The 11,172-nt window shown below is 44.2% G+C and overlaps 1 protein-coding gene across 1 annotated transcript; it reads right to left on the bottom strand.

Annotated features, from left to right (window-relative positions):
* Positions 1-6,439: 6,439 nt before the first annotated feature.
* VGLL1 (vestigial like family member 1) lies at positions 6,440-10,609 on the bottom strand (the record flags this gene model as incomplete). The annotated part of the gene is made up of 4 exons (XM_084293969.1): positions 6,440-6,480; positions 7,326-7,391; positions 9,395-9,814; positions 10,399-10,609. The coding sequence occupies 4 exons, from the start codon at positions 10,607-10,609 to the stop codon at positions 6,440-6,442; spliced, it is 738 nt and encodes a 245-aa protein (XP_084150095.1).
* Between the last annotated feature and the right edge of the window lie 563 nt (positions 10,610-11,172).

Genomic DNA, 11,172 nt, shown 5'->3' with positions numbered 1-11,172 from the left:
GACGTAAACAAAGTCAGAGGCAAGGGCAGTCCTGGCACTGCCGAAGCTCCGGATGAACCACTGGATGTGCCGCTGTTTGTGGCTGCCTTCATACACATAAAAAGTGGAACCAGGCCAGAAGACCCTTGGGTTTTCAGTCGGATTAAAGTGAATTTCTGTGCATGCTTCAGCTGTGTACATGAAGGATGGGGGAAATGCGTGTGCAGAGGGGCATAAACCTGACTTTAGGTTCAAGCACTCCCCAGTTTGCAAACCACAGAAAGCATTGTTCCCAGGCAAGGAGGAGCAACAGAGAAGGCTCTTATTTCCCTGAAACCCCTCCCTTCCCAAGTGTTTCTGCATGGAGACAGGCAGCAGTTCTCATTAGTCACTGTGAGACAGTTGTTTTGTGCCCTCCGGCCTGTCAGTGTGGGAAAAATGCCTAAGAAAGCTTAGCCTGACAGCCTGCTGCAGAGCCGGCAGTGCGAGCGCCCCGCAGAGCTATTCCAGAGCTCGTTCCCAGACAGTTATTTCTCACCAGTGTTTCCAGGCTGCTTTCCTGTGTGAGGAACAAGAAGGAAGAACTATTTTTTGGGGTACCAATACAAGCCTGCAGGCAGACACTGGGTTTCTAAGCAGGGACTGCTGCAGCGAAGCAGAGATGGCACCAGGCACTTACCTATGTACCCAGTGATTGTGCCCAGATATAAGACATGTAAGAGATGGCAGAATTCACACCCCCATTAAGGGAGAGCCCCAGAATCAGACACCTGCATCTCAGGAATGCTCCTCACACACCCCAAAGCTAGCAAAGCATCCTGCTGGGATGCATGTGGTGACTGCTCACCCACGAACAGGGTACCTCTGCTTGCATCCACGCTTGGGCAGGACAACCCAAATCACCCAGGGCAGGCATTTGGCAATCGTTTCATGCTCCGTCAGCAAACAGGGAGATCAATGAGTGGGTGCTTGGAGTCTTCATACAGCAAACTGGAAACAGCCCCTGCCCCTCCTGCCCCAGCCCTTTTACTCAGTGTAAATCACGCACGGTCCTGCTACCTGCAACAACCTGTGCTCCTTGATGCTGTGCCTCTAGCAAGGACCTTTGTGATTCATGAGCAAAATCATGCCTAGCTGCTCTTTGCACGCTTCCAGTCAGCACCTATCGCCAACACCTTAGGAGGGGAAAAGAGTATTTGATGCTAAACTCTTCTTAAAATGTGGAGCTAAGCTAGCATCAACAGGTAATGCATGGTGGATGGAACTGTTAGTATAACATGGCTTAAATGCCTCAGTTATGCAGTAGCTTGACTGAAGTCAGGATTTTTTCCTTAAAATCTACTTATTCTATGTTTTAAAACCTTCTTTATGCATCAAAAAGTCCAGCTGGAGTACTAATCTAATTACCCATCATTTTTAATTAGCCCTGGTGTTTTTCTCTGGAGCGAGTTGAGCTCAGTACCCAGATTGCACACAACGTTCCTCACCCTGGTGAGCTGCACATGGTGACGTCTGTTAAATATCATTTATCCGGCACTCTCTTGAGAATTGATAATATCTAGGTAGTTCACAAGAAGCGATATTTGTCCTTCCTGCCTTCCTGAGAAGATCCAGACCTAATGTTTCTGGTTACACCATACTCCTACACAACACTGTAAAAATCCAGAGGTCCTGGTCTCCAGAGCCACCGCCAGAACCAGCTGGACATGGAGGCTGCTCTGTGGGACCAGGAGCTGGATAGAGTCTGTGAAGCCTGTGGATGAAGAGAGAGTTGCTCTGCCAAGATTGTGTCATGCTGCCTTTTGTTGTGCTTCCCCAAATTTTGTTCTCCTTCAAGTGTCTCTATCCAAGAGAAAAACCTTTTAGGGTCTCTTCATAATTACTGAAGAGGACAAGGGACTTTTAGGATGTGGTTTACCTGATCAGTTTTATACTTCAGGGTGGGATGTTCAGGCCTACAAACTCTTTTTGTCTGCACTGTCTGTAAAGAGACCTTAGAGAGATTCCACTGTCTGTCTACATGGCTAGATATGTATGGAGAAACAATCAAGACAAAGAGGAAGAAAGCAAAGCTTTCATAGGAACCAATCTTTAAAGAGCAAGAGAGAGTTAATCATGTGAAAGGCCAAAAAAAGGTGTTATCCCTTGACTGCATCTTCCAGTGGTATCTGCAATAGTGGGGACCAAATTAGCTTCAGCAAGGATACAAGACAGGTAGGCAAGGCAAAGGGACAGAACAACAAGGAACAGAAAAAGAAGGAGAAAAGTTGTTTAAGCAATTGGTGGAAAACTCCTTTGTAGCAATGCACTGTGGTGGAGGCTCTGGGCTGGACAGGGACCTGCTCCTTAACATAGAGGCAATGCCTTCTGAGCACAAGGACTCTGCTGAGCCCTGGGTGCAGCCACCACCAATGCACACCGAGTACTTCTCCCCAGCAGGGCCAGCACTCACAGACGGCCAGACACAGGAGGCAGCTTGCGACAGCTGCGACAGCCCAGGATTATTCTAGGCTGTGCTCAATTACAAGAGACACCCTTTGGGTGTTCAGTACATTCAGTTTCCTTCGATCCACTCAATTTGTTTTTCCAGCTGGCAGAGGGATTTACCTAGAGTAACATTTCTCTTTGGTAAATACATGGCTTTGTGAGCTAATGCAAGAGGTTTATAACGCTGAGCATAGAAACCTTTAATCCTGGTGGCTGGGAGAGGGTTGTTACTTTATGCCTCACCCAGGCAGAAAGGTAGTCTGTAGGAAGTGTACAAAGTATTGCTTGTTCCTGTTTATGTTACCTTGCCCATTACCTAGCACTTGCCAGGTGAATAAAGACATGAGGCAAACACAGCTCGCTCTGCTCAGGCTGAAACCCAGAGTCTGCAAAGCCCAGGCTGAGAGAGCCTGTGATGGAGATGCAAGAGCACAGGATGATGCAAACCTTTGCACTTTCCTGTGAGCATGAGCTGGGTGCTCTTCTGCACAACCAGGACAGGTCTGCACCACTTCCCCTGCGCCCTAGGACCCGAAAAACCCATGGAGTGATGGAACCTGACCACATGGAGACAGCTCAAAGACCTCAGGTCAGCTTGGGGACAGCAGCGCTGCAGGAAGCTGGCACGCTGAGGGGCACTGTGGCTGCTGACAAGCAATGCAGCAGGAGTCGCAGTGGCTCAGCAGGGATGGGGTGCGCTCTTCATGCCATGCTTTGGGGACCACCCCGTCTCAGCTGGCTCTTATCCAGCTCCAGCCAGCCAGGTCTGCCCCAGCTGCAGCCACGCAAAAGCCCCAGGAGCAGCAGGGCCCCACACTGCTGCCACCCCCCCACAATTGCACCTTTGCACCTCTTCAGCAAAGAAACCACGATATCTGGATGATGCGACCACAGCCGAGCTGCTTGCACAGCAGCACTGTCACTGAGGTGACACACAGCCCTCCGAAACGGCATGTGATACCAAAACAGGGAACAAGTCCCAGCACCCAGCCCCTGAGGCACTAAAACCAACAGCCTGCAGCGCTTCCCTGCTGAAACCCTCCAAGATAGAGGAGAAGGCAGGGGAGAGCTCTCTGGATCGCTTGGAAATGGCACGAGAGGAGGCAGCCCTTCAGAGCGCCACACACAGGGTTCGGCTCAGCCGCCATTTTCCTGGTAGCTTCTGGGCACAGGAGCTCACCTACCCCATATTTGCAAGTGAAGATGAAAGCCTCTGTTCACATAACAAGATTTTCCTACCCTTGCTTTCTCTCTCCATGCTGGGGGAGGGAGGATGCCATAAATTCACTGTTCTCTTCCCAAAACTGCTTGTTTTCTTTGATGCTTGGAGAGTTTTTTCTTAATAAAAAAAAATAATAATAATAAAAAAATGGAAACCTACCACCACTCGTTTCCTGACCTTTGTAGCACTGTAGCTGTCTGAACTAAAGGTGTGAGACATGCCAGGCCTGCTCTGGCCAGAGCTTGTCCTTCCCCCAAGACTCAGAGCTGCTCAACAGGAGCAGGGCTGCTTGGTGGAGAGCTTTAAAATCAATAAGATGGCTGTGGCCAAGTCACCTGGTAGCATTCCTGCCTTATTTTTCTTTTCTTTTTTTTTTTTTTTTTTTAACCTTTAGGTTTTTCTTTAATAGTGAAAGAATTGTTCCTGTTTGTCACCACAGTCCGTGACTATTTTTAACGCTGCTCACAAGTGACTAAAGCAGGGTGGAGCAGCTAAGCCAGTCACGCTGCTCCCAGCCACCCACAAAGTTTATCTGACCATCAGAGCAGGAGCTGGAATGTGGCCACCTGTCCCTGCAAATGTCTGTGTTCAGGGACATGCATGGTTAAAAGGTGCAACAGTTCTGCTGGCTTATTAAAAAAAAAATAAAAAAAAAATGGCCATACTCCCCACAGGATGTGTATCAAATATACTTGCATACTTGCAAGAGATAGATGATTTCTCTCAGTGTTCATACTCACAGAGCACATAGTTCTCATCTCAGCTGCCCCAATCATCACAAAAAGAAGGAAGGAAAGCCATCCATTCAAAGAAAATAATCCTGGGCTGGAGCAGAATGCTGTGAGCTTACACGCTACCCAAATGAAGGCAAATAGCTGTTTCCTACAGGGTCAGTAAATTACCAGAAAATGTAATGCCCAGGCCACATTTGTCCTTCTGTCCTTTGGAGCAATCTCTGCAGAGATGCATGAGCATGCAGGGAGGCGGAAGCTGCTGAAATGGGCACAGACCAAGCATCCCTTCTCCTCCCGTCACCACAGTGATTGCTGCATTCAGAGTGGGAACCGAAAATAAACGTGGGAAGCGCCAGATGGTAGCTGCTGAATGCAGGGCACTGCTTGCCAAACCCTTCTGAGCAAAAGAGCACCCATTCTGAATGGGAATGAAGATGCTGTCATCAGAGCATAACAGCAGTGTGAGAGCATCAGGGACACGTCGCAAGGCTGAGCAGAAAAGCAAGAAACAGTACATTCTGGACAAACAATATTGTTGAGGAAGAAATAATATATATTGTAGGCTTTTTATAAACAAGATACCCTCAGGCTGGCCAGGCACTTGCTCTCTTTTGCCAGGTCTGCTGCACAGGGGCAGGACGACAACATTGCCAGGCATTGCAGCAATAGCTTGAAGCATTCTAGTGTCAAGGCAGAACCACTGATGTCTCATGTCCTTACAATAAGAGACATGCATTTAAAAAAACATTTCCACCCCCAACTCCCTCCACACACACTTTGTCCGGCTCTAGGTGGTTGGCTCACCAGAAATACCGACTTAATAGTTCATCTTGAATATTTTTTATCTGCAACATGCACAGGACCAAATTGTTTCAAGAAGCATTAAACTTTAAAGGCATTTAAATATATCGTTATATGTCTTTACAGACCTTAGGGATAAATCATTTCAGCATTTTCTTTTAGGGGGGATGGCAGAGGCAGACAGAAATTTTAAAGAAATAACTTCAATGGAATTACAACACAAGAGTACAGTGCAGAAATCTTTGCTTTGACTCATAGAGAAAGCCAGATTATTTTACCATGTAGCCTTAAAAAAAAATGGGAAAGGTGGATGTAATAACAAAAGAACTAATTGGAAATGTATTAGTAAAGTTAAAAGAGAAGAAAGGCAATTTTGTAAAAAAAAAAAAAAGAAAAAAAAAAATCACCTTGTTCAGATGGCTGAACCCTGCAGTATAATTATTTAAAAAAAAAAATCAATCACTCAATTAATTTAGAAAAAAAGTTCCTTTTTACCTGCAGAGAGGCTGGGAAAATAAAACATTCCCAGCTCCAGCTTTTTGCTCATAGTAGGATTTTAATCACATCCAATGATTTCTAGATTTCTTTCCAGATCTACAGTTAAATTATTGTTTTCCAGAAAATTATACATTATGAGGGCAAAACAGAGCCTTTATGCATATGCTTATTATGTAGTTTCTGAAGAATGTCCCCGTGAATTGCATGCATGGCCACAAATTATCATATTTATATTTTGGGAAGTGCAGTAATGTAATTCTCTGGTGGCCTGTGGTTGTCTTGAAGTCTTGCAAAGGGATCCCACAGTCTAATACTATTTTAAACAATATGGAGATGTCAAATCAAGATACGAAGTTGCAGCAATGAATTTATATTAATTGCATCCCTCCAAGATAGAATTGTGCTTCTTATCAAGAATGAATAAAAAGTGCTGAAATTCCTTTCAGAGAGGTTTAAGTGTAAAAAGCTGTAAGTAGACAACATTTCTTCACAACAGTCTGTTAGGTTCAATACCTTCAATACCACAACCATCAGAAATTATTTACTGAATAGAGAAAGATTTTTCATTCCTAAAATAGTAAATAGTATGTGTATTCTTCCATCTGAAAGAAAAAGCATGGCATAGCTGCAGTTCATTTCTTCTTGATTCACAGTTGCAAATAATAAAAGTTCATGGCAAGAACTTTCTCTGTCAGAATAAAGTAGAAACATCCTGTTGCTAGAAGTACAAATCCCGTCTTCTGTCATGAATCTGAATACCTGAAAGACATAGCATTATCAGGACTGTCGAACAGCATAGCCCATGCAAACCCTTAGGATGTTGTGCAAACAAAATTGCACCTTTTTGTCTTCTCTGATGCAAGAGGGCACTTACTAGAATAACCAGAATGACCCATCCAAGGTCTCCCCAAAACATTGCACATCAAAGAACCATCATCAGGGTAACCTCCCAGATACAGGTTACAGACCAAAGAACAACACAGAAGCCCAAATACTTTGGGAATAATTTTGTAGAACTACCCTCCTAGCAGTGTTGTAGGTTTGCTGGTGAAAAATGGACCAGAGCTAGCACACAGGTCAAACAGGGAGCTCAGCATGACCTGGATGCTTGAGATACAAAGCAAAGAGCAGCCTGCTGCAAAGCCACAAACTCCACAGCTACACCTCAACACCCCTAGAGACACACAACAAACATAAGTCCTACAGAAAGATGTAGCATAAACTGTGCCTCACCAGCAGGGAAGACAGTACATTTCTTCAGCTAAGATTATGACAAATCCACCACCTTACATTTGGCATCTTTCTGGGATTTGAAACTTGGACAGGTAGTGAAAAATAGGCATGTTGTGAAGTGGCAGTCTGATGCTACAACAACAAAACCTAAGGTAGATGTGATTTTTCTAACTTCATCTCATTTTAACAGAATGTTTTCCCTCTTTCTGGTTAATGTAATTTTAGGAGGTAGTATCTCTGAGGGAAAGGCAAATTTTAAATACAGTCTGGAAGTAAACAAAACCAGCTTTAATCCTTTGTGCATAAGAAAGGCAACTATCCTTTACAAGCGAGCATTAATTTTTTCCAAACCTGCTAGCTTCATTACTCACCTGCAGTGGCATGGCTTGCACTTGTACCAGGATTTTCTGAGCCCTGGTAAGAGTTTGCTTTCCTGTCTTAAAAGAAGAAAAGAAAAATACTGGAGATGAGCAGAGATTCAGCATAGAGCTAAAAGTAGGAAGCAGTTCCTAAAGAAACCTTGTGCTTTTGCAGCCCAGCCTATAGCACAGGTGCTGGGGAGCTCTGTGCTGTCTGGCACAGAAATATACACTTCCATAAATATAAATATCAGCTGTTCTTAAACATGACACAGCGCAATGAGGAGTATATTTAACAGAGCCAAGAAACAGGGACTCTGACAGCCAGACTAGATGCATACATCCAAGGAACTTGCCAAAGGCTCCCTGTGAGCACAGGCCAGTTGCTTATCTATTCTTTTTGGTTTGCTCGATAAGCACATGTACAGCGTTACACAGGTGGTGTTATGAGGCTCCCCAAACATTCAGAAAGGCCTTGCGAACATGCCTAAAGAAAATACATTAATTGCAGGTGGTTGTGGGACATCACGCAGTTTCATTTCCTTTCTTTTAATTTTTCACTCAATTCCTTTCTGAAACATTGAACTCAAGTTGACCGTTGTTAGTGTTATTTCCCCTTATCGACCCATTTCATGAAACATCTCTTTTTTTTTTTTTTTTTTTTTTTTTTGGAGGAGTCAGTTCCTCAGGCTCGAAAACCTTGGTAGGCTCACATTGCCCCCTTGGGGAAGAGAGCACCTACCCGTGTTCTTAAATGAAGTCCTAGAAACCCAGACAGTGTCTTTAAAGCAATTAGACTGTCCCTTAATAGCTGAAAAAAGTCTAGTATGCATGCCTGTGAAACACATACGTATAGTTTCAGCTAAATCTATATAGGTACCTATCATGAGCAGAAAATTTGCGTTTTCCATGCATGGGTAGGCATGCATTAGGCACTCTAGTAGGAATAAGTTAGCAACACAACTACAGCTGGGGTCCTTATAACAACAAAGCTTTGGTGTAGCCTCAAAAGAGGAGCTGCGGACCAGACCACATGCAGATATAAACAATACTTCTAGCTCATGTCCTGCCAAATTCCTGCTGATGCAGATTAGAAACTGGGTAACCAGTAGGTGTTTTGCAGCTGGTTATTTTTCAAAACCAAAGGCTCGTGATCACTTCTTCACACGCCTGGTCCTTTTTATCTAGAAGCACCAGGTAGCACGTGCTGTTTTTTTCTAGCAGACTCCCTAAACAATTTCACAACCCACTTTCTGGGAAGCCAGTGCCAAGCTGCCATCCGGGAACGCCCAGGAGCAGCAATGCAGCTGTACCTTAGCTGAGCACCCAGGCTCCAGCCAGGAAGCTTGGTCACAGAAAACTTCTCAAATGCAGAAATTATTCACAAGAGAGCAATGCCATTCAGCAGCCCCAGGTGCTGTAGGTACGTAAGCTCCTAGGAAATGGACTTTAGTCCTGATGCACATCAGGATTGTGATTCCTATTAATTGTTAATAATAAATAAAACAACCTTTGCATCTCTGGTGTGAACTGCTTTAGGATTGGAAACTCTACTGCAGAGAGCAGTCTTAGCCTCTCTCTCTCTCACACACACACAGGGCAGCACAGCTTCATGGAAGAGAGCCATTAGCCATGAGGTGAGGCAGGGCTGGCCCACCAGCCCCCCTGCCCACATCCTTCCAGCTGCAGATTGAGACTAGGGAAGGGAGAGAAACACCCGGCCTTTCTGATAAGGGCTGCAATTTCACATCTCGTGTTCACAGCATCATTAATGCCATGAATAGTAAGTTAGTTGCTCAGGGCTCTTACCTAGGCACCCCTTTCTAATAATACGGGAGCATCAGTGCCACCATGCCTGTTACCTACAGGCTAGAGATCTTGATAGCATATGGGTAATATCTATATTCATTTAAGCGAAGTGCCACAGTACTCAGCAATGGTTATCTACTGAAAACTAATTCTATTTTCTTCAGCCAGGCTGAAGAAGTCTCAGATTTTAGCACTTTTGGGGCAGACTGTGTTATTTTGTCTCTTTGCATAAGTTGCCATCAAAGAATAAAGCGATAGTATTATTTCCTTACCTCCCCCAGGAACTGAACTTTGACTTATATTTTGTAATCCAGTAGGTCCAGTCATACAAGCAGGGCTTGAGTGTTGCTTCATGGTACATTCTTGCATGGATGTTAGGCACCTTTCCTGTTGCAGAAGACCAAGAAGAGAACCGTATTTCCTGTCAGAGATCGGTTCATCTACCACGTGCAGGTCAGGCAAGGCATGATGATACACCGAACTGGTAAGAGCGGGAGTACCGATCGAAGGGAAGGGCCACAGATCTGCAGGTTGAGTTGGATGACTCCGCAGAGCTGATGGCTGGTACTGGCCTGCCATACCAGCAGCAGAAAAATTCAGACCAGAGTTTGACATGCTTGTAGCAGAAGATGAAGGATATGGTTTGGAGCAATGTGAAGAGAAATTCCATTGATGGGGAGACATGCTATCTACTTAAAAAGAGAAAGAAAGCATCTGAAGTCTCATCAATTCCTGCTTTTTTTCCCCCCAAGGCAAATTCCAACGTATTTCTAAGGAAACACTCCTAGACTGCATATTCATTTTTACTGAAATTATATATTCAGTTTTAGTGCTGCCTATCTTAAAAATTAATAATAAATTAATACCAAAAGCAGGCTAAATCACAACCACTTATGCTTTCAAATTAATATTATACATTTTTTTTTTATTACAGGCCATTGGCATAGACCAAGTTTTAACACTTGCAAGCTTAGACAAATCTCTTTTTGCAAAAGACAACAAATTAAGCCATAACGCACTTACTGCATCTGACAGTGACAGAAGCTGGAAAATGAGGACCTGGTCTTGCCAACAAGCCCATGCAGAGTTTGGGAAGTATCCCAGCAAAGAGAGGGATTTATCCAGGAAGTCTCTGCTCCATAAACCAGTGCTTTCAAAGCATGATTTTGCTGCTATTTGCACACAGTTCCAAACTATTCATCGACAAGGTATGCATGAGAAAACACAGCACATTGCATCTTATATTTCTTAGTGAGAGCTAGTCACCCCGGCTCACCGTTCTTCAGGACAACAGTCTCGCTCTTGTGCTTCATGCTCAGGTCTTGTGGGTTCTTGGCACCGCTTAGAGCTCTAGAAAAATGTTCATCTACCACGCTGTTAATATCCCCTTGGAAATATGTAAACACGACACTCTGAGACCCCCATTCTGTTTTCACGGGTTCTTTGCTTTTACATGGCTTTGGAGAGAGCTTCCTTGTTTCCTCCATTTTCAATAACGAGCAGCTCCTGCCAAAAAAAATAGAGTGGTACAAGAAGTACTATTCAACTTACATCGCACAGCCAGCATGAGCCCATCTTCCTCCTGAAACTGGTAGTGCCAGAAGAACTGCTGCTGGTAAAATGAGATCCTTTATCTGGGTTTCTGCCCTTGTCACTCACCTTTTCTTTCTGATTTCCTTAATATACCCTCCTAATGCAAAATACTTCAGGAACATAACAAAAGGAGAAATCTTTTATTAAATATGCATTACTTTTTTCAGAATCATGATGGAATTGCATTTGTCCCAATCAGATAAATTGAGTTATACTTATCTAACTCACTCAAAACGGCATCTTTTGCTGCTGAGCTTTATGTTTGATATCACTATGCAATATATAACGTTATTAAGGGATAGTGCATCTTGAAAGCAGTAAATGGACCTAGTGGGTATCAGCATCGTATGAGTTACTGGTTAATGCCATAGCACAGGCTCTGTTGCAGAATAAAATGGACACTTCTGTCCACCAGCTGCTGTTTCTCACCCTGCCTTCATCTTCATAACCCTGGGCC

The sequence above is a fragment of the Netta rufina genome (assembly GCF_964035555.1).
Source record: "Netta rufina genome assembly, chromosome: 12".
In the NCBI taxonomy this organism is placed as follows: domain Eukaryota; kingdom Metazoa; phylum Chordata; class Aves; order Anseriformes; family Anatidae; genus Netta; species Netta rufina.
Note: the sequence above shows the minus strand (reverse complement) of the source record. Positions and strands in the feature narration are given on the sequence as shown.